At 36.2% G+C, this 25120-nt stretch overlaps 1 protein-coding gene across 1 annotated transcript; it reads left to right on the top strand.

Annotated features, from left to right (window-relative positions):
• Positions 1 to 4600: 4600 nt before the first annotated feature.
• Positions 4601 to 24849, top strand: LOC137295202 (leukocyte tyrosine kinase receptor-like). The gene is made up of 9 exons (XM_067826522.1): positions 4601 to 4645; positions 6685 to 6749; positions 8590 to 8719; positions 9161 to 9258; positions 13265 to 13357; positions 21264 to 21365; positions 21933 to 22067; positions 23539 to 23629; positions 24393 to 24849. The coding sequence occupies exons 1-9, from the start codon at positions 4601 to 4603 to the stop codon at positions 24795 to 24797; spliced, it is 1164 nt and encodes a 387-aa protein (XP_067682623.1). The 3' UTR covers positions 24798 to 24849.
• The last annotated feature ends 271 nt before the right edge of the window (positions 24850 to 25120 follow it).

The raw sequence follows: 25120 nt of genomic DNA, 5'->3' as shown, positions 1-25120 counted from the left end.
CTGATGGTGTCAGAAACATCACATTCTCATCACAAACAGTCTCCAGAGAAGCACCAGTAGTTGTTGAAATTATGATAAGATGTGGCATGGACACTATTTCATATAGGCTAGCCTGTGTGGAAGTGTAGTCTTTGTAAATATGGAATACACTGCTGTATAAAGACACTCCCCATTTTTCTGATTTTAATGAATTGACTTACCTTTGCATGTGTTGTTGATTGCTGCCATCATGGAGGTACACTCACATGTTTAACTATTATGAGGATTGTATGATGGACTCCACTTTCAACATGTTACCCAATGATATGGGAAATGTTGTTCTGGCTATTCTGGGAGCGATTTGCCTCTTGCATTTAGTGCTGAAATGTCAAATTTGTTACAACTAAAAAGCTTAATGGGAGATTTTAAGGAAAACAGTGCCAACATGATAAATATTATGTCAATAGAATGCAAACTATATTTCACACTCCTCAGTCAATTGAATGAACTTTATCTTAGTCTGATTTTAAAATTCAGATAAAATTCTAGCCAGGCTGGACTGCTAAGAGGAATAAATAAATTTCCAGTTTGACTCACAATATTAAAATGCCATTGTGTTACAGACTTTGTTCCAAAATAGGCCAGAGCTGTGATTGACTACTAAATATACATGCAGATGTCACTAATTCTGTCAAATATCATCATGTGATGACATATTGATGACATTAGTATCAGGTCATAATGTCTGTGAGTTTCTTATTCTGACAGAGTTAATTGCATCTAGAAATTCGCTTGCTTTTTTCTCATATCAAATTAAGTTTGCAATTAAAGGGTTTGGCATTAATAATGCTAATATTCCAGCTTTCATCTCCACGAGTTTCTCCATAATTGTTCGTTTAAATTTCCACTGACATATGATAAAAGGATAATTTTTTTACCGTGGCAAGAATACATGACATGGTGGTGCTTGGATTTCAAAAATTCTTAATTAATATTTTATTTTATTTTTAATTGGTATCTCTCATGGCTATATTTATTCATTCATTGTCGTTTATTGATTTTACTGATGCTTTGACTTAATGACAGCCTTTCTCCCATAGTTTGCTAGAGTTTACAATAATTTTGATTAAATTGTGTTGTTGTATTATTTTCTTACATTGTCACATTTTGAATCGTATTTTTTTTTCAATACAATACTCTGAAAAGGTGATGTAATATAGGTATTTTAAAGTCTACCCTGAGACCACTTTACCATCTGGTAATTGAAATCAAGAAGCTGAACTGGTCTGACCTAAGAATGAGCATTTACTTATTTACTTATTAATCTTGTAATGCCTGTGTGTTATTTCCATGATGACTTAGATGTTAATTCTGTGAGAATTAGATGTTCTTATTTCAGGATATTTATATAGCATGCATATCCTTGCACCTAGTGCTTGCTCAAGGTGCTGGTACATATGGTTCCCTCAATCACATCATATTATCAATCTCAGCTCCCTTGGGGGAGTATACAACTCTGGGAAGTATGTGAACTCTGTGCTAATTATGTAATCTAATGCCCAGACATTAATTTACTGGTGTGGAATAGCTTATTTAGTTATGCCTGTTATCTGTATGCAAATAATGACATAACAGAGAGTGCCTTAAAGTATTTTGTTTATAAACGTCATTGGGAAAGAGTTGGGGGCTGATTGCCAAAGAACACCCTAGGGCTAAGTGGTAACACACCGGATGTGACCTAGGGTTACCCTTAGCATGCCGAGTGCTTACACTTTTGGGGGCCAAAACAGTTTCTCCTGTGGGAGATGAAAATGAATATGAATATGAATGAATGACCTTGAGCCCCGATATAATGAATGTGAACATGAATGAATGCCCCCCCAAAAGTGAATGGGATAGGTTGGGTCTGTTGAGCTGCTTGTAATGTAGTGTTTGACTCATCAATGTATCGGAGAAAGCAATCTGACCTCCAACATCTCAGAGTTTGGATGAGATGCCCTTCTATCTGGGTAGTACTGCAGGAGGAAGCCGCTCTGCAGCAGAAACTATGTGTATTGTACAGGTCACCATTGATATCAGTTCTTTGAAGGATACATCATAGATACTCCAGGAATCTATTCCTAGTAATATGTTGTTCTTCAGCATTGATAAACAAGGGGTGTGATGGCAAGGTACCGTTCTTGCTGCACACTTGTAGCCAATATCTAAGAGCACTGGTGTTCCTGTACTACACAATGTGATAACTGCACCTTTCACTTTAGCACATGGCACACTGTCATCAAGTGTAATGTCAGATATTGATGGTTGGATTAAAAACGGATCCACAAGTGAATTCCCTACATCTCAGAAATCCAAAGAAATCAACTGTACACATGGTCATCAGGTCATTGCATGGTCGGAACACTCCTTAATGTCTCAATGACATTACCATGTTTTTGAGAATGCCATATATGATTGGAAGTCTCCTTAGCATAGGAGATGATTGTAATTTCTTGTATCCCTTCAGTATTGTTTGCAATCTGTTAGTGGCACCAAGAACTGATCAATCAAAAACACAATACATGCCTTTAGACCTGTACTCATATCGGATGCCTGCTATATAGGTTTTCACAGTGGCATACTTCAAATAGAAAGTATTGAAGCAATAAGCCACAAAATGCATGAGAAATTCTTCGTTCAGTTGGACTAGTCCATTCACAGTTGGTAGGAGTAAATGAAACATGATGAGGAACTGGGTAAATGCCTGAAATCCTCTAGAGTACGTGGCCCTTGTCCTTTGACTCACTGCTGCATTGCATCGCGTTCAAAGATGATGTCAGTCCCATAGTACTTGGCTGATAGGTGGGCCAGGATGTTGTTCTTTGGGCACCAGCTTCCTGAATCTGTCGATCTGCAAGGAATTCAAGGAAAGATGTAAATGGGCTGTGATTGAATGTCAAAGGGATGTCAACAGGCCATGCTTCTGCAAACCATCGGGATCTAAAGGTACACCCAAATCCTATTGATGATGGGTCTGTGAACAGGTGCATGACTGTCAGCATGACTAGTTATGTGCAGATCAAGGAATAATCAGACGCCATTCCAATCCAATATTAATTCTTCTGCCTACATGTTAGCTCTGTGATGTCTAGCTGTTGTTTATAAAGTTTCTAAATGTTGATTCTGTGACATGTATCTCTAGGCCTTTGGGACAAGGAGCATTTGGTGAGGTATATAAAGGCCTGATGTCCCATGTTCCCAGAGTTGATGGAATGCTGCAAGTAGCAGTCAAGGTCAGTCGTATTTCAGAAAGTCATTACCTTTCACTTTTCTTTCTCCCTTAAAGTTTTATTTGAACAACAACATTGCTCATTTAGAGAATCTTGAAAGTCTCACCAATGTTGGGATAAACCGATGACATTCATGTGTCATGACAAACACCCTGTTTCCATTCCTCACATGAATACAATATGTGAAAACCATTTCTGAGGCCCACTGCCTTATTTCTGAAATATTGCTACAAGCATCATAAAACCATTACAAATCACTCACTTTTAATCCTTATCTTTTAGCAGTATTTGCTTTTGTAGAAAGAACTTAAATCTCAATATCTTCATCTGATGTTTGAGCCAAGAATCTTTGAAAGGACTGGAAATTTCATTGAAGATGCAACAGTTTGAGATTTTTTTTTCTGATTTGACAAGTAATGACAAATTAGCGAAACCATTTGTGGAACATATTACCATATAATCATGGAACATGCAAATGCTATCATTTTCTTTCTTTGTCTTGTGTGATGGAAGCACAGATTCAGCTATTGGACAGGGAAAAGTCTATGTGAGGTTTTTTGAACAGGAAAACTTTAAACCAGTAATACTGTTCTAGGCTATTACAATTGAAGCTTAACCTTTCTTGCAGTCAAGTTCAGGAAGTCAAGCTCTCAAGTTTATTAGTAGTTTTTGATGTATGTTGATCAAAAGGAATGGGCACTTTTTTCCACAGATGCATACATATAAAAATAAGCATTTCTGTGAAGTGGTACTCTGATGATAGAAAATAATTGAAAATTTATCTTAAAAAATGGCTTAAAAATAATTATCAATTGTCAAAAACAAATTTGTGATGAACCAGAATTTTGTTGTTTCAGCATAACACTCTGAAATTAAGTTAACTAATCATTAATTTGACGAACAAACAGCATAAAGCTATAAGCATTGTATTAATAGTATCATATTCATCACTATGGTAAAATATTACTGTAGCCTGTCTACGAATTAATTTTGCATCCATTGTATCTTGTCCTCCAATAATCGATAGTTGATTTGGTTTCTGATTCCCAACACTATTTCTGTCCCTGTAGAACACAGTAGCATCCTTTACATAGCAGCAGACATAGGTCATATGTACCCAATTAGGATCCCTGATAGGTGTGCATTATATTCCATGCCTCTTGACATCACCATTGTTGTAGAACTTTTTCTTACTGTCATCCTCCATTTGGTGATATAAGAGGTGTTAACCCAATTCCTTTAATCACCTAAACAAGATTCTTTTTTGTGTTCAAACTTATCCATCACAGACAATTCCATGGAAACTGATACTGGTCAGACATTGATCACTTGATGTTTTTTTAGCATGCATCATGCCATTCTACACAGAACAGTCTGATGCAGTAACTCTTGCCCCAGTATGGCATCAATTAGTTTGTACTCAAGATAAAGACAAAGATAGATGCTTTTACATTAAAACACGGTTTTCAATCAACAAGTAGGATTTTCTTTATCAGGATCTCTTTAATATTTTGTTGCATCCCTAATTTGTTTTCGTTGTAGCATATATGAGGGTTGATTTGGTGGTAATGGCAACGATCTGCCAAGGCCATCAGGTTTTCATTTCTAAAGAATTATCATTAGCACATCCAGAACATACTCTAATCAAGCCAATAGGATCTTCAGAGGATGTTTTAACAGAGATGCAGAAATTAACCAAGAAAGACAATGGATAGTTTCAAAGTAAATGTAAGACTAAATTCAGCAAACCAGATCATACCTATAGATGCGTTTTGAAAGCTTCTTCTTTCTGTAGTATCCTTTAACCTGTCCATTCTTGCTGCTGAAATTTTCGTTAATATCTCATTGTGTTCACTTGTGGTTTAAAATATTTGATGATTCTGATTTCACTGATGTGGATTCATCATAAAAATAATTTAGACAAATCACAACAAATTACTGTCTTCATTATTTATGATAATATTTGGATCTCATAAAAACTGGTGTTCAAAAAGACTGAAGGATTGAGTGCAGGAATTATAGGAAACAGAAATGCACATTTGCAGGAAATGGAAATGCATCTGTTTGATGCAACATTGAACAACACACTGAGAAGTCATGAACATCAAGTTTAGATCATCATGAGTTTTAAAATTGCTTCAAAAAATCTTAGATGTACTCTCAAAAACTTGAAATCTTAGCTGTTATGAACACGAACAAGTACATAATTCATGACCCAAAAAGGTATCTCTAGCTCTGTACAATTCCTTGATTTGTAACAAAGTTATTTGTTAGTACCAGGAAACTGGTAAACTATAATTTCTAATTATTGAACAAAGCAGTAACTGACATAACTTGAATTGCCTTCGAGTTATTCTTTTCAGGAGTCATTTTGAGGGATTTCATAGTTATCTTACTCTTTGTAAAACACCTTACAACAATTAATAAACAATACAGAAAGTTCTAGTATAAAAATGTCAATAGGATAACAACCAGCTGGAAAATACAATTCGTTCTTGTAATATTACCGGTAAATAAAGGGTTTACAAGTAATATAATGTATGTTTGGTAAAAGCATCAACTTTACACTGAAGAACGTTGAAGAACATACTAGTACTTCCCCCTTATGTCACAGACACATGAAGATCTGGGTTATAGAAGTTGTCTTTAAAAAAAACATGCTTGTCTGAAGGGACCACTAACATTATCAAATGGTCAGACTCAGTGACTTGGTTGTCACTTGTCACCATATCCCTGTTGTTAAGAACAATGCTCATGATTTTGATCAGTGGATTGTCTGGTCCAGACTTGATTATTTACTTACTGCTGCCATATAGTTGGTATATATCTGAGAGTGGTGTTAAGCCACAGACCAACCACACAACTTCTTATGTTATAAATACACTGATGTAGAACTGTTCTATTGCATTATGTTAATGCTCTGTAAATCCTTCCAAATAAAGAACCAACTGATACTGATTTCTAAAACAATTCAGCTACATTTCTATATCACCTTGATTTTTTAAATTTGTTCACCTAAGCCACAACAAAGAACTGCCACAAATCACAAGTACACATGCAAGAGTAAATCCTTGTATGTAGATGTAACGATGCTAAAATGTGAGATGTACATAGTTTCCACAATTTGTCTTCATTAGACACTAATGTGTAGATCAGTTTTCAAGAATCTGCAATCTGATAGGCTTGTGTGAATGTTTTCCTCATTTGTCTCCATGTGAATAGACTGATTATAAAGTTCGCCTCTCACAAGATTAACTCATGTAGACACTTGGCACTAAACAGAAGCAAGGAATACATATGTAATAAAACTCAATAAGAATGATATACATGACCTAAGAATCATCGCCCAGTGAAAACGTATCCATTACCAACTGTCATTTTCGAAACATTTACAAGTTAGAAAACAAATCAATTTTATATGTATTCTCTGATTCAGACACTGCCGGCACTTAGCACGGAACAGACAGAGCTGGACTTTCAAATGGAGGCTATTATTGTGAGGTATTGTCTTGTATATTTTGACATGCTTTATTCAAATGGATTTCACTGTTGATTTTAATGAATATTTTCTCTTTTACTCATAAGTATGTTTATGTAATCTGAATATTTGCCGTCTGTAAATAATTCATTTTATTCCTCAGACAATTACCATAAAAGTGTTTGATAAAAGATCTTTTCCATTATGTATTATACAGTAACATAGTCTGCGGTGCCAATAAATAACCTTGTTCTGGAAGTTGATCTGTCTAATGCAGTAGATAATTAGGCACTTATCTTTAGTTCTGTCATGAAGGCCTATAGATTTTTGGGGTGAAGGTAATGACATCGGGTCCATTCTCCAGCCGTCTATTCATCACTTGATTACTCTTACTGACACAGAGTTAGTATGACATGTGTGTGCTTGGACAGACATGCTATAAGCCAGGATAACACAGGGCTTTTGGAGTTGAAATTGTACATGTTTTTCTTCAAGAGGAATGATCTGTTCTGATGTTTTTGGAAATGGTGACATTATGGTTTGTTGTCTAGCATTACATACTAAGTGTTAGTCACATCATATTTGTTTTGTCATGTTTATTTCTGCCTGTCTTTGGCATTTGTAATTTCCTCTTGCCACCCTTGCACATTATGACCATACATAAAAAACAAGTAAATGTGTTGAATGTTTTACTGAATTATCGATTGCAGATTTCAAACTGAAAATGTTATTTTGACACAACCATACTGTTATATATTTAGAATATATATACGGTCAACAGATGCCATGCATTTTTATAATGTGTTAGATCATATGTATTCTTTTTCTTATGTTACAGAGAAGTTGTCCTGGGATTAGAACTGTATGACATAAAAGGCTCAATGTCACTCAATTTTGACAATATTTTGGCCTTTATTATATATTTTGAGGCATATGCACTTTTTTTACCTTCATACTGATGCAATTAAAGACTTACCACTTGCCAGAAATTGATAAACAATTTTTTTGTACACCAGTAACTGTGTTGTCCGTGTTTGCTGAACTGGTTTCAATCATAGGTTGTGCATAGGACAATTATGAAGAACTCTTCATGGGACATATCTCCATAGGGTCCACCTGAAGTAATGGTCGTCTGGTATAGAGTCGATTTAATGCAGCATTGCATGTATTTATTTGAGCTTTTAGTTTGATATTGTAATCTGATCTGATATGAATCTGATATTGTTGAAATTAAAATCAACGCATACTTTTGTTATGTTTACACTGTTGTGGTCAGTGGTGGCCATAATCTGAGGTGCATCAGTGACACATCGACAATACTGTGGCCCCAGTAGCACAGATAGAGTGTTTTTTGTAGACAGTGGATAGATTGCAACTCTTACTTAGTGATGGCATGGGTTTCAGGAGAGTATTGACTCCAGCAGGAATGTGTCGATACCAAATTGCATCAATGACTAGTGTTTGTTTACAAACAATGCAAACAAGGGAGTTAGTATGTTGTTACTAAAGATGCATGTGGTCTAGTTTAGTATAGAAAAGTATACCTACGGCATGTATCCACTTTTGACCAATGAGTAATCGACATTGCTGTGCATGTCAAGATAAATTGCAATACAATTTATTTGCCAATACAATACTTATTACACTACTTAATGTTAGTGTTTGTATCCCACTGTTAAGATCACTTTTGTAGGATTTCTTTTCTGTGAATTTAACAAAGTGTGAAGTAGTCTTGGTTTGATGTATTATGACTGGCAATATACCAAATCAGTGACTTGGTGAAGGACAGAAGGCAGATGAAACAGCGCCCACTGAATGAGTGCATGAAGAAATGTCACTAAAATGTTACCATTTTATTTTCAGTAAGTTCAACCATCCAAACATTGTGAAGTTTTTGGGAGTGTGTTTTGATGGTCGGCCTCGCTTCATAGTACTGGAACTTCTAGAAGGAGGGGATCTTAAATCCTTTCTTCGGGATTCACGTCCAAAGCCAGTATGTACCATGATGCTCAAACTTACTTTTGTGTTTTATGTCATAATGTTTTATCACATTACAACATGCTACACTTTTAATATACAGTGTGTTGTTACAAAAATGGTTATGTCACTTAGCATATAAAATCTAGTCAACATCTCATAAATGCCTTAAAATACAGGAAATTTATACTTTTAATTTTAATCTGAGGTAGATGTCAACTAGATTTATAATTTTGATACTCTAATTGTTATAGGCATTTATGTAACATATTGTGTGTTAAAAGGTGAAAGGTCTTCTTTATACTACACTGATTGTTTAATATCTTCACAGCCATTAGAGAGACTACTGTTTTATAGTTAATTTGCTGCATACTTATCCGTGACACTGACAGAAATGATAGAGGTTTACAGACACTGAAATGTTGTTTTTGTGCTAAATTGAAATAATTGTTTACAGAGTGAACCATCAAACTTGACAGTGATGGACCTACTGAGGCTTGCTGTCGATATTGCACAAGGATGCCAGCACCTAGAGGAAAAACACTTCATTCACAGGTAGTAATAATAATAAAATAATAAATTCACAGAGACTTTCCAAACTTGTCATTGGAAGACCTTCCTTAGCACATAAAGCATATCTTAAAAGACATGATGGCATGGGTCACTGCTTTTACTATCGTCTGCACTATGCCTGTAAGAGGCTCATAAGAGAGCGTCAGAAAAATTCTGGCCAACAGAAAATGATCTTGCCCTTTTTGATAAAGCCAATGAATTTATTTATATAACTGCATTTTCTGTCCCTTTTGACAGCAATGTGATTCGCAAGATTCAGTAAAAGCATGATAAATACGTCTCACTTGCATCCCAAGTACACTGTCATCAGTCTCCCTATTGTTCTCGGTGCCCGTGGTTTGGTACCTCCTGATCTCTTGGCGCAGATCAGGAGAGTGCCCGGATTATCCACCGAGAGCACAGCCCTTCTGGGTGATGCAGAAGGCTGCAGTGCCGGGGAGCCTTCATATTCTCCGGAAAGTTCTTGGTGGGTTCAGCTAAGCAGTGTTTCCTGGGAGAAGTCCCATTCACTCTGGGCTGCGTGTAGAGGGGCAAGAGCAGTGAGCTGATGATGAGCTTTACCAGTCTGACTGTGCAAAAATCACCCGAACCCTCCTTGCTGCATTTCTATCTTAATCTGTAAAACATAATGTTAATGCAATTATAACTGGTGGCTGCTCAGTGGTGCTTCACAAAGTTTAAAATAAAATAAACAGAGTTATTGGTTGGAGAGATAGCACATCCTTTGTTGTTTGGATAGATGTGTTATAGTACCTCAGAATTCAAACTCTTTGTGTGATGGATCTGTTATAGTACCTCAGTATTCAAACTCTTTGTGCGATATGTCTGTTATAGTACCTCAGTATTCAAACTCTTTGTGCGATATGTCTGTTATAGTACCTCAGTATTCAAACTCTTTGTGCGATATATCTGTTATAGTACCTCAGTATTCAAACTCTTTGTGCAATAGATCTGTTATAGTACCTCAGTATTCAAACTCTTTGTGCGATATATCTGTTATAGTACCTCAGTATTCAAACTCTCTGTGCGATATATCTGTTATAGTACCTCAGTATTCAAACTCTCTGTGCGATATATCTGTTATAGTACCTCAGTATTCAAACTCTTTGTGCGATAGATCTGTTATAGTACCTCAGTATTCAAACTCTTTGTGCGATAGATCTGTTATAGTACCTCAGTATTCAAAATCTCTGTGCGTTATATCTGTTGTAGTACCTCAGTATTCAAACTCTCTGTGCGATATATCTGTTATAGTACCTCAGTATTCAAACTCTTTGTGCTATAGATCTGTTATAGTACCTCAGTATTCAAACTCTTTGTGCGATATATCTGTTATAGTACCTCAGTATTCAAAATCTTTGTGTGATATATCTGTTATAGTACCTCAGTATTCAAAATCTCTGTGCGTTATATCTGTTATAGTACCTCAGTATTCAAACTCTTTGTGCGATGGGGTAGTCTAATGGTTAAAGCATCATCACACTGAAGATCCTCTAATGAATACAATGTATGAAGCCTATTTCAGGTGTCACACTCTGTGATATTGCTTAGAATATTGCTAGAAAGCAACAAACAACTAAACGTACTCACTTCAAACTCTTCAAAATGTCATTTGGGGGAAATAATCAGCAAAGACCTACAAAACATGGGAGAAACTTTGCCCAAGAGTCACAAGAGACTAATTTACTGGATGCTTGTACACAGATAAAATCACTATAAGCAGATGAGTATGTATTGGTAGGATGGAGGGTAAGGATAATTTGTAATGACCCTAAATAGAAGTGTTTGATTTAAGTTTTATTTATATGAATCAGTTCAAAACAATCAAGTCATCTAATACAATAACTTCTTACTGATTAATATTTCCGGAAGGTTGGTTCCTTTCATATTTCTGAAAATGTTGTACGATGATAGAGCTCTGGCCAAGAGAATGGAAGATTGTGGCTTGATTCCCAGGCTGTGTTACTTTTTGTTTCCCTGCCTGGTGCTCAGTATTTGGGATCTAACACACAGGCTGGCCACTGGTGATATACTGTGTCTTTACTTGGATGTTCACTCCACCTCAGTATTCACAGAACAACAATGCATCTTTCAGAAATATCAGTCTCACAGCTCCAGGTTACTGGAAATTGTTAGTACATGAAGAACACCTCACTAGTGTACTGTTCATCTCAACCAATCAAATTTCCTGTTACAGTAAATCACATCCCAGGTCCCAGATAGCACATTCTATCCAGACTCACTACTTGAAACATTCAATGGTGTTTAGGTGATAAATTGTGAAATCTTCTCATTGAAGTAGATATACTGCTGAGAGGGCGTTCTTCTATTTGTATCATTGAAGCTTCTAGTGAAGCCAGCACAATAGATTAGGGCAAGTCTCCAGCCAGATTGCTTTCAACAATATTCCATCCATGTCATAAAGAAAGGCAGAACAAGCCTCTCACATTATACCTTGTATTATTTAGCACTTTGGACGGTGTTAACAATATGCTTCACAATAATCCTTTGGTGAAAGGTCTGTGGATTCAAATGTGCCAGAGATATCTTGTTACTACAGAGGTTAGGGGGTGGTGGGGTAGCCTAGTGGGTAAAGCGTTCGCTCGTCACGCCAAAGACCCGGGTTCAATTCCCCACATGGGTACAATGTGTGAGGCCCATTTTCTGGTGTCCCCTGTAGTGATATCGCTGGAATATTGCTAAAAGCGGTGTAAAACCAAACTCACTCACTCACTCACTACTACAAAGGTTTGTCAGGGAGCACTGAGACAGCATGTTTGATTACTATCATGTCTACATGCATGCACGCACGCACGCACGCACGCACGCACGCACGCACGCATGCACGCATACACATCACTTGTTATCAATGCAATTTTTCAAAAGTGTTATCTGAATAGGTGCGTCGTGAGACCACTTTTAAAATTTGATAGTTCTATTTCGGAACGAAGGATGGATGGTAAATTGTTCCAGAGGAAGGGTAATGCTCTAGAGAAGATCTGTGACCATATGACTTAGTTCTAGTTTTTGATATTTCAAGGAGAGACTGGTCTCTTGATCAGAGTGATCTAGTTGGGTGATGTGGTGTCAGAAGATCTGAGAGGTATTTTGGCTGTAGACATTTAGACACTTGTAAACAAAGAGCAGGATTTGATAGTCAATTCTAAAACGAACTGGAAGCCAGTGGAGCGATTTGAGGGCAGGAGAGATGTGATGAGTCCTGTCTGATATATCATCAGCCATTAATATATCTTTTTTAAATGTGTTCACTTTTCCCACGATTACCAAGTGAAGTTAATCAAAGGGCAATACATATCACCAACTATCTTGCATTTAGGAAACTTCATGACATAAAAGAAAATATGTACAAAATATGAAAAGATTCATCGATACATAGATAATAACTTCATTTAAAAATTGCATTGCCATTTTATGGATTGTTGGGAATACAGCATGATAGTGTTTCCCACTGCTCTACACAAGGATCATCTCAATAATGGAACATCAAGGTGAACACTTCCTGCTCTGAAGCAATGTAGGGAAAGAAGCAGTTGTTTTGTTGTTTTGTCACTACCCATGCTCACCATCATCCTTCATATTGTGGAACACAGGTCGACTCTGCTTGTAGTAGGAGTAATTGGATACTAATAGAATCAGGTTGTCAGGTTCGCTGACTTGGTTGATATATGTCATTGGTTCCCAGTTGCCCTGATCGATGCTCATGCTGTCTATGACTGGATTGTCTAGTCCATACTAAAGTATTGACAGACCTCTGTCACATAGCTGGAATATTGCTGAGTGTGGTGTAAAACAACTCACTCACTTGCTCAGCTTATTTTTTTCATGATATAACTGAAATACTCTTCACTCCTTGCAACTGGCTTTTATCCTACATCATGTCGTGATATGTCTTCACATATGTTTAGAAATACTGGTCAAAGCAGGTGATACAACACAAAGTGGAAGAGAATTATTTTTCATTTTCCAGAGACATTGCAGCAAGAAACTGTCTTTTGACAACAAAAGGTCCTGACAGAAAGGCGAAGATTGCAGATTTTGGAATGGCTCGAGATATATACAGGTAGGTGAAAGGCATCAGAAATATCTACTAATAGCTGGGACATATGATGTCAGGAATAAGTATTTGAGATTCCCACACACCCAAATATCCTGTTACGGGTATATCTTTTGGACAAATTTCTTTTTCTTGAGATTGAGCTCCAGCTTGATGCTCAAATGTTGAACTGGTGCTTTTTGTTGTGGAGGAATATTTGACAATGTATATTTGCATTTCCAAGCTAACAGTTTGAACAAAGGTTTACAATATTGGCGTACAATATGTATATGAATATGAACATTTATGTGTATGGATTATTATGAAATGTTATAACGGCTGGCTTTAAACAGTGAGGCATTTTGACAATTTACATTTAACTTAGGTCATCTCTGATACAGTGTTTGTTTTCAGTGCCAACTTGATTCCTTTGCAAATTTATGTCACTTGTTAGAATTTGTGTTTAAATGATGATTGGGTTCATTAAGCATAACAGTGAAACCATTTAGTATTTTCTCATGAAATTCGTTTTGGTCTTTCTGCATTATATGTCTTGGTATTCAGGGAATAATGTGATTAGATTCTCTGAGCTGGATGGTATGGGATATAGTCACTGAAGAAAACCAAAAGATCATTTATTCAAATGATATATTATTGACAGCTGCATCTGCCGGAGACCTTTGTAGACTCAGGAAATCTGATCTTTGTACTCAGAAGCAACAACTCTTGGTGTGAATATTGAAGGACTTTGCCACAGAAGGTCATGTCAGAGGAACCAGGGTTTTATTATTAGATGAGCCACGACCTGACAAATGACCCCAATTTGCATATATGGCAATGCCTTTCAGAACATTCCATTTGAAACAAGAGGGAAACGGGTTGTCATCTAAATATTGAAAACTTTCAATTTCCTTGTGCGAATACTGTCGTGATGGTGTTTTGCTGAACTAAATCGCTCTACCAGACACGTGTTAAACAGTAGCGGTATTGATTTCACTCCGGGGTCAGCATGTATTGCACGTCCTTAATCACCAATGTACCTGTAGCAACCAAGTGTATTTGTCCAGACTACTTGTCCCGCCAACTTGTCACAAATGCGTTCACAGCGCTGGCTTATCTAATACTTGTCAAGCAGTAATTATAGCGCACATATCCATGCAACTAGTGTTTGCTGAAGGTGCTGAAATTTTGCCGCTCAATCACTCGATGTCAATGATCGATCTCAACTCCTTTGGGAGTATACAGCTTTTGCTGCTGTGAGGCCTACCAAGTTTATTGTAGCTTTCCCATCCTTACGAAGTACCCATTCACAGCTTGGTGGACTGGGACACATAGTCACAGTACTTTGTCAATGTTTTACTGCATGTTGCAGTACCTGCAGCTATGTGTTTGCACATATTCATGTGGGCATCATCTGGTCATATTCATGGGTTCTTTTAAGTGCACAGGGTTGTGTAATGTACACTACGGTTGAATGACATTGACCAATAAAACTGAAGTACAAGTCTGTTCTGAACCCATGTCATTTTTGAATGATATTGTTTTACTTCATTACCATATTAACTTCCTTATCATATTTATTTAGGAATGGTTTGCTTTTAATAAAAGCCACACTATTATTTGCATTTTGACATATTGCCATGGAGTTCCAAAACAACAGGGTGTAAAAATATCATTTATGTAGTACTGCTGTATTCATTTTGTACGGAGTTATTGTATCAGAACAAAACATCATATTTAAATAGGATTGCATTCTACTTTTACTTGTGCTCATCAAACTTTACAAATGAAACAGTGTTGAAATGCTACACATGACTTTTGCTCTTTGCTAATTTTACATTTTACAGTTATACTCTTTTAAATGCAACTTCTTGTGAGCCTATCTGATTGTTGAACAGTACTATTGTTTATTATAATGTCTGTAATTTCATAGGACAAGGCTTTTGTGCAATGACCCAAATATGGAACAGATTATAGAAATAAGAGATGAAACCTCTTTTTGATAGTAATTTTAACTTCATTTTTCATTTGATTTACAAAAACAAGTTAATAATAAGTGTTTGTTACACAAAATTTCAAAATGACCACATATGGAATATGTCTTGTTAACACTTGCTTTGTTGATGAAGTATGGTGCCTTCATCTTGGAGTCATTAGTAGCAAATATATTTACATTCTTCCTTTGGGGAAATTTTGGATAAGCCATGTGGTTTTTGGTTAAGAGCACATTGTCCAACTCGCAGAATAGTAGAGCTGACCTATAAAAGAAGTGGCCTTTAAAGACTTAGCTGACCTATAAACTTGACAGAAGGGTAACTCCAAATCATTAAACTTTGCTACAACCTTGATCAAATGTGTTATTTATAAAGCTCCACTGACTAAATAAGGCTAATATGAGATGAACACTAAAGTGCCAGAGGTACCATAGTAGTAAAGGCCATCCATCTTTTTCTTGCATACCAGTTCCCGTGTGGCACTGATTGATATGTTTGACCTATCTTTGAGGGAAAGTGGAAAATGGGAAATTTTGGATAAACCATGTGTTTTTTAGGCAAAGAGCACATTGTCCAAATTGCTGAATAGTGCAGCAGACATACAAACTTGACAGAAGGGTAACTCCAAATCATTAAACTTTGCTACCACCTTCACCAAACGTGTTAAGGGTGCCAGATCAAGGACTGATTGATAGGTTTGACATATTTTCGAGGTGAAAAAAGGGAATAGAAGAACTTCTCTACATGGCAAAGTTTTCTTAGATTTGTGGGACAGCTACTGTCCACACTTCAATAACCCCAGAGACACAATCAATTAGTTGTTATCTATAAAACTGTATTTATTCATTATTGAGTCACCAACTTCTATGATTGTAATCAAACAAAGATGAAAAACAAAATGTTTTTTCGATCACAGAAGTGGACTAGGATTGCAAAATTCTGTAACTTTGTACTTTTCAGGGATTAAAAAGTTCAAGTAAAACTTTGACAATTTCTAGGGTTTTTTGTTTTGTTTTTTTTTTTGTTCACATAAAAGGTTGAATGTTTAACAGTAATGAAAGGTTATGTGAAACTTCATGTTGGATTAATCTTCATGTTTTTCTGAGTCACGGAAACTATCCAAGAAAGATAAACAATGTTGACGATTCATACACAAAATAAATATTTCTATGCAAACTGGAAATACCAGTAGGTCATCTCTGTGCAATGGAGGAATACATTTGATTCCATCAGGCCCTTCTTTGAAGAATGTTGCTAAGACTTTAAATTCAATCCATGCATTTCTTAATAGCTGAAATAGCTTCAAAAGTGAGGGCTTATCAGATGAAAGGAAGTTCAGGTATTTTTTATTTCATTTTCACTGTTCTAAGTTAAAGAAAGGCCTTTGGAATGTTCAGTCCTGCCTTGCTTTAAAGCTTGTAGGTGTGTTATCAATATGCAGTTTTGAAGCTCTCTTCATTTGTATTCTGATCAGATTGTTGTTTCCCACATTAGAGATAAATTAATAGTATTTTGTACATTGTGACGTATTCATGAGAGAGTCATCTCCCTCCTTTGTAAGGATACGGTTATGGAGTTCCCTGCCCAAAGGTCTGAATAAATGCCTTGGGCATTAGCTCAACCCAACTGATAAATCGTCATCAAGGATCTCATTAATCAGGAAGCAGCTTTCATGTCATAAACATGTATTGAAATATCTTGGGGTTTATGTTTCTGCACATTTTTCCCATCAGGAGTTGAAGCCATGTACGTAACCAGCTCCAACAGAGACTGCTAATGTTTGTGTTGAAGATGTTGCTGAAGATGTGAAATGAGATCAGTTTTCAGGACAATAGAATGTCACGCTGATCACATGTATAGTTAGAGGTTGTTGTCTAGACAAATTAATGAATGTGTTGTCCGGTAGACGCATGGAGACCTTGATAAATACATAAGGCAATCCTAGTTTTGTCATTATCTTGGCTAATAGCTTAATCCCTGATCACCTTGGCCATGGAATTAGACATCGTTTTGTCTGATGTTATGATGTTCCACTGATGTTATTGATGACGTTTGCTGTAGATGAAAGGGTAAGCTTGATGGTGATGGAAATGGTTCATATATAAGTGCTGTTTACAGTGGGGCACTTTTTTAGCAGTCCAGTGACTTAATAATAGATCCATCTTTTATCTATTACTGGTAGACAAGCAAATTGTTAATTGCAGACACATGCAGGGTTTCATTGTCCTGTTAATATTCATTCATTCAATATTTCCTTTTAATATGTCTGACTATGTTATTTAACAAAAATATGTGTGTACTGTATATAGGGCACCATGACATATTACTTAGGCTGAGGCCAAGAAACTTTATTGCCATCTTGCTGTAAACTTCCTCACATAAAGGAAATTAATGTGTGTTTTTCAAGTGATTCATTCTGTGACTTCTTTAGCTTTTTAAGCCCTGTATTAGAGGTGTGCATGTTTGAAAGATGTGAAAATGAAAAAGAATTTATTAAACAGAGAAGTCTTTGCTTGTGCTAAGGTTACATAACTATAGCATGGCAGTTAGAATATGCCCACGCTGGCCTGAATAAAGAGGACAGAAACCTGTGGAATGTTACTTGAGGAATGACAATGTTCCAGTTATATGTAAATGCTGCAGATTCTAGTTACCCTAATCACCTGTCTAACGCATCCAACAGTTGCTTACTTTTCAACTTTTATGTAGTTATCATGGACTGGTGTGGTGGTACATGGTCAGCCTCATCTTAGATGCTCTCTATGGATGTCAGATATTGTCAATACTATGACCAAATCAGGAATTTTTTTCTTCAATTCTTATTGAATCTTGGCGTGACAATTTTTTATGTCTTCAAGTGAGTTAATCATGTATTCATTACATGTCAAACATTCCCCAAGAGACATGAAAAATTCCATGAAACAAAACATTCCCGTGAAAATACCTGAGGCAGATGTTAAAGACATCAATATTAACTCTTTCAAAAACAGTAGGACTATTTTGTGATATGTCTTCATTTATAAAGAGCAATTAGAATGTAAACATTATTCAATACTGGAATATAATTTGAAATATGTTTTTGACAATATGACTCAAATTGAATTCTTTGCATCTATTTTTATGTGTTTTTAAAGAGCTTAGTTGTGTCTAAAACCAAGTCTATTCTATTGTCTTACAGAGTACACTGGCATCCCACTTACCTGGATGCAAGATATGGATGAAATATTTAAGTGAAATATGCAACACAAAATGTTTCATTAAGCTGGAAATTCAGTTTCGGGATCTGAACAGTGAATTTCAATCAGAAACATTTCAAAACACACACATTTATGTCCTATTTACCTGAATGTAGCCATGCTGAGGATGTTTTTCTTTTGCCATTTATCACCTGGCATCCAACATTAGCTGACTATAATGTGCAAACTTGATATTTTCTCACTGGAAGCAACATTTTGATGGGAGATCTTAATGGTGACCAATAAAAGTGTTGCTTAAGTAAAACTATATCTGGCAACGGAAATCATTTGTTCTAAGGTGCATTGCACATGATCATTATTAGCTGAAATATAGATAGTAATTGTTGCAAGTTAAGTAGTTCAGCTCTTGAATATATTATTCTTGACAGAATAATGGTTTCAGATACAATTATTCTTATCATTGTCGTCACACTGATGGGTGCTTTTTTACTGAATTACCTTTAGATGGTGGGAGAATGTTGGCTCAGTTCATTACTATTTCCATCGCAGTTATGAGATATTACTCACTGTAATCACATATAGGCATTATAAAAATCCCTAGTAGAGCTATAAACACAATATAAATCATTGTGTGTGATGAAGTTTAATCACAATTTTCCCTTTTTAATGTACCAGCTTTTGCGTTCACTGAAAGGACGAGATGTAGATTTTGGCTTCACTAAACACACAGGATCTTACACATTATGTAATAAAGGCTTTAATTTTGCAACTGTTACAGTGGGACAAGTCAGGTAAGGATTCAGATATTCCAACATTTGTTTATCTAACCAATGTACGTCTTTGTATTGATCTACCCAAAATGCTCACATATTGTTTAAAAGTAAGAAAAAGGCTATGTTATTTGAAATAATGTTTTTCAACATTTTTGGTCTATCGTTCTTTTTCATCATTCTGTTAAGATAATTATTTTACTAATTTTCTTTCCTATTCTGACAATGGATATATATATTAAAGAACAGAAATAAAACCAGTCTGACCTACTCTAAGATGTGCACCTCCCATCATCATTTAATTATTTATTACTTGTAGAGGTTTGCAAGATTGCAAATTTGAATTAATATAGTACTACAAAAGCAGAGTTTATTAGTTAGAAAATGAAGTTTTCCAACATCTGTGAAAAACACCTTCCCCAAGCAGATGTCTAAATTACATAATGAAAGAGTTGACTTAGCTTTAAATTGTCTGTTCCTGTTAATCATCTTTGAGGTGCTTACAGTGTCACTGGCACATGTCCAGCTGGTTAGATGAAACAGTGACCCACCATATAATTGGACACTATTTTTAAGGATTACAAACACATTAATTATTCGTAACAAAATTTACAGACTAAATTTTTAACTTCAAATTCTTAGTATGAGTAAAATAAAAAGCTTGTTCACTTAGATAATGTTTTCCTATACAAGCAAACAGTCTACACTCTTCTAAGATTCACAGAAATTGTCTTGTAAGCTTGAAGAAAATGACATAGTATTGTATGAAGTTTCAGAAAGGCTGTCTTGTTACTATACCAGACCAGTACCTTGAGCAAGCACTAATTGCATGGATATGTATTTAAAATAAATATCCTATAATGAATATGCAATTGCTTACTAAATGGCCCAGTATGGCCCAGTATTTCACAAACACTATCTTGCATGGTGTCCATGTAAACAAATGACCTTGTTTGGTAAAACTTTCAAACTCAATCTTACATGATGTTGCTTGGGGGTAAATATGTACTAGGGTGTGATGTTTGACAAATACCATCTTGTAGCTAACTGTGTACAGTGCAACTAAACACACTGGATGTGACAGCTTTGAGGTTCACTCGAAAAAAAATGTACATTTGAAAGTATTTGAAAATGGGAGTCAATATAGTGAAAAATGATGGTTTCTTTGAAGTGGTCTGCAGATGAAGATAACGACTCCACTACAAACCAGTGTATCATATTCTAATTCCATAATAACATCCACTTGATGGAGTTTTATGGTTGCTTTCCTGTGAAGCTCTTAACACCCATTTCAATCTGTTGTTAAATCGCTCCTTTCCCTGTTGAAGCCATTTCAGGGAACTGCTTGAAAGACAGTGCTTTCTGTGTCAATTCCTTGTAAATAGGGGCACAATATAAATAGAACTCCTCAGAGAATTGCATCAGTAAGTCATTACACAAAATAACCTTCAAGAAACACTTAATGCTGTTCACTTACAAATTTCAAATACCCTTGCTTGGGAATCAGTAAGGTGTTTTCATCTTGAAATTGATATAGCACATTCTTTAGAAAGTTGAACCTTTGGGAACACTGATCTCCTGCTGTGGCATGGTTCTTTCTAATTTGAAACCCATTTTTAGTGTTCCCTGCCTTGATGTTGCTGGTATATTGCTAAAAGCAGCATGAAACCAAACTCGCTCAGTCATTCCCAGCTGTGTATATCTCTTCAAGATGTACTGTTAACGTTGCTATAATTATAAGTTACTGACACAATGCAGTCTCTTGGTCAACTTGTAATAGCAGTGGATGTGTATTGATAGTTGAAAACCCACAGAATGAAAACTTGATGCCAGCCACACGTTACCAGTCCCAATCACTGCTTGAATAAAAAGAATTTTACAGATATTTACATGTTTCTCTGTCTTCTGAAAGGTTAATGTCAGTTTGTTTTGCTCTTGATTTAAAACTATCATTGATGCTTTGCCCTTTCAGATCTGATTATTACAAAAAAGCTGGCAATGCCTTACTGCCAGTTAAATGGATGCCCCCAGAGGCATTCCTGGATGGAATATTCACCACAAAGACAGATGTATGGTAAGACTCATATACAGATTCCACAGTCAGGAATGGTTAACCATGTATGACTGTTTCCTGTGTACAGATGTAATCAAACTTTTGAGAACCATTATACTTTAGAGGTTATGTTTTTCTTTTCAAACTGGATCCACAAGCCTTGTGGGTGCAGATAATGAATTTTCTCAGTGGAGGATTTGGGCATGAGATCAGCATTTTTTTATTTCCATTAGGAGATCAGTTGTTTTGTCAAACATAAACAGGTTATCATTTTGATACCCCTTATGCCAGACATATATAAAAAACATCAATCACATGGAATCCTCATTAGTATTACAAGACCATGATAGCTGGAAACACTGACATGTCTTTTGCTAAAAAAAAGTCATGGTTTCTTGCCATGAGATGGTCTGAGATGGTAACGATGGAAATCTACAGGGGAACTATTAAATGGGGAAATTGACACTTTCACATTTCTCTCCATTCTAACATGCCTTTTTCACATTAATTTAAAACACAAAGATCACTGAACTTGACTTTTTTCAAATAGATATCCCACTGACGCTTTTAACTTTGGATTTGTTTCAGGTCATTTGGGATATTATTGTGGGAGATATTTTCTCTTGGATACATGCCCTACCCCGGATGTTCTAACGAGGAAGTGATGCACTACGTCACTGTGGGAGGGAGGCTGGATGCACCCGACAGCTGTCCATCATCAGTGTATGTGATGATGTGGCTCTTTATTCCCCGTCTCAATAAATTTTGGTTATAATTTTAATACAATCCTGTATAGGAATATAGGGTTATACTTGCCAACATGATTATTCCATCACTATGAAAATGTCAAAAAGCAACCATTTAATCTTGTATTAGTATTTTAATATGGAAATTGGAACGTCTTGAAGTTGAGCTATTGTATTCTATTGATCTGTCTTGACAGTATCTGAAATGGCTGTGATTTCATTAGGATATGAATGCTTAGAGAACTTCATTTGGTAAAAATCAAATGGGATTTCTTGATGCACTTAATGTAGTGATTGAAGATATATGTTTTTGGCTGCAACAATGCCCCATGAAAAGTAATGATGGGTTTCAAAAATGGATGGGCTTGTAAGATGAATATATGTCTGCATTAAGTCTTTTATGTTTAAGCACAATATTTTGTAGCCTGTTAGGGTTTATCTATGACAGACATAAGTTCTGGCTTAATATGTCATTATTTATCAGCTGAGTTACCTATGAACATAATTTAAATGAAATTTCATGGAAAGACTCATTTTGCTAGCAGCTATATTTCTCAAGAAAGATCGCAGATATTAAGATTAACTGATATACTTAATAGTGCCTGTTTCTTTTTGTCATGATGCTCAGTGCTATACCATACTATGACCTATGTGTGGAATTTTAAATCTGTTAAGGTCAGAGTTAGAATTGATACTCAGCAACCAATGTTTGTTGGATTGTTGAGAAGAGTTTAAGATATGACAACCAGGACTGGATGGTCACTGACTTTGTTCATGCATGTCATCATATCCCAGTTGTGCAGAATGATGCTCTTGATATTGATCCCTAGTTCATCTGGTCCAGACTTGATTATTAACATACTGGCAACATATAGTCATAATATTGATGACTAAGGTGATGAACAACAAACTGAAATGTATGTTTCTGTCTTAATTAAATTTAATAAAAATTCATCAGGTGATTGAGGCTGTGACTTTGTTGATAGTATGGTGATGAATCATTTCTTCCAATAACAGTCCCTTGATTTCCTGGCACAGATTGTTTACAAGTCATTTTGATGAGTATGACAAAAAGCACACACATTCTTAAAGAAAACTGTATGAATTTTGGGTTCTACCAGTATGCATATCCTGTCACAGAACCAACTTTCAGTGTCCCATTGTCCCATTATTCTCCCAAATGATAATTGAGACTTAATATTCCACAGCAGTAATATTTTATAGGTACATAATACTTGTAACAATGAAATGAAGGGAAATATTTTGATGCAGAAAGTGGGTTTGTTTCGAAATTGCATCAGAATAACTAAAGATGTCTTGCATTCAAATTTCTTGTTTTTACCTTACCTTAGCTATTTCTGCCAGAGAATATGAGTCACCAACTAGCCATTTTCAGTAGATGTTTTGCAACAGAAACCCAGAAAATATTTTTTCACCTGTTTTTCAAGGTATGACATTATGGCTTCATGTTGGAGTGGCCTTGCAGAGGAGAGACCACCCTTTTCACTTATTTGCACAAGTCTGGAGAAATGTTTGCAGGTGAGAACTCTGAATGATCTTGCCACAGATATGATAGAAAGGTATTATGACGATGCTGAAATGTGCTCTTAGTCCAGGTGAGATAAACCCCCTCAGCTAGCCATCATCTGTGGGGCGATGGGGTAATCTAGTGGTTAAAGCATCAACTCATCTTTCTGAAGACTTGGGTTCGATTCAGCACAATGTGTGAAGCCCAATTCTGTCCCCAGCTGTTAATATTGCTTAAAGCAGTGTAAACCCATTCTCACTCACTCACTCACTCACTCATCGCCGCCATCATGGTCATCCCAGTCTTCCATGACTTTGTTATGAATATTATAATGGATATAATCAATGTAAACATTAACATTATATTGTTATCCTTGTACATTCTCCCACCTTGTTATGTGTATGTATGTTCTGTATGGATATATATACTCTGTGCACTGATTTTCAGCTACCATGCTTGTCATAAGACTCATAGTATCCTTTTAGTCATCTCTGGTAACTTTGTTGGCACATGCTGTCATATCCCATGTGTAAAATGATGCTCATGCTGTTCATCAGTGAACTGTCTAGTCCAGACTTGATTATTTACAGACCGCCATCATATAGCTGGAATATTGCTGAGTGTGCCGTTAAACAATCAAATCAAACCAAAGACTCAGCATTTACCTCATGAATGAGCAAGAATTGCCACTGAAACATAACATAAAATGTTGTTGTCCATAAAATGTGTTGTGTACAAAATTATTCAATGCTGACAAAGTCTACTTTTTTTAAGGATGAGGATGTTACTTCAAGAGGACTTCCTATACTGTACCTACCAAAATTATCCTTTGCCCGGGGCTTCAAATTGCCAATGCCTTCAAAAACAATGGGATCTAATGGAGGAGATCGTAGTACTGGTCAGTCTGAAGGCTACCTGGAACCTCTCCTACCCACATGGATCACAGAGGGACTTGCTGATCCCAGACTGACCAACGATGATGATATGTCAGACGAGGAGGCTCAAGTCAAGTCCAAGCCTACCAGTGATAACTCAAACATTCCCAGAACAAAAAGCAATCAGAATTTAGACCTTGGGACATGCAGGATTCCAAGTTCTGAGATTCCTTTATTGTCTGTTGAAGACTTTCAGGTCTTGTTTGATGATGATGCCTCACACACTCATGATGCCAGGATGTGAGTGATGAAGGAAGCATGTGAGGAATTCCTGTACATTTGCGAATGCTTCTGCGTTTGTGTATGAGCGAATGTGTGAACACATCAATAATGTTGACTATGAATGTCTGTGACCCTAAAGATTGGGCCACAGGTTATGTCATTCTTGTATTTTGATGATATGATGAATTCTGTTGATTCATTACTCAATTCAACTGCCACTCATCTGCTTTTCAATCTTGGCAGCTTTCTTGGAATTGTTGAAATGTGGGTTGGATACCGAGCCAGTCATAGCTATTGTGATACAAGTTCAACGGAGTCCTAGGGTATAGTGGAGACTGTATACAT

This window comes from Haliotis asinina, chromosome 8 (genome assembly GCF_037392515.1).
Source record: "Haliotis asinina isolate JCU_RB_2024 chromosome 8, JCU_Hal_asi_v2, whole genome shotgun sequence".
In the NCBI taxonomy this organism is placed as follows: domain Eukaryota; kingdom Metazoa; phylum Mollusca; class Gastropoda; order Lepetellida; family Haliotidae; genus Haliotis; species Haliotis asinina.
The sequence above is the reverse complement of the archived record's forward strand: the minus strand, read 5'-3'. Positions and strand labels throughout refer to the sequence as shown.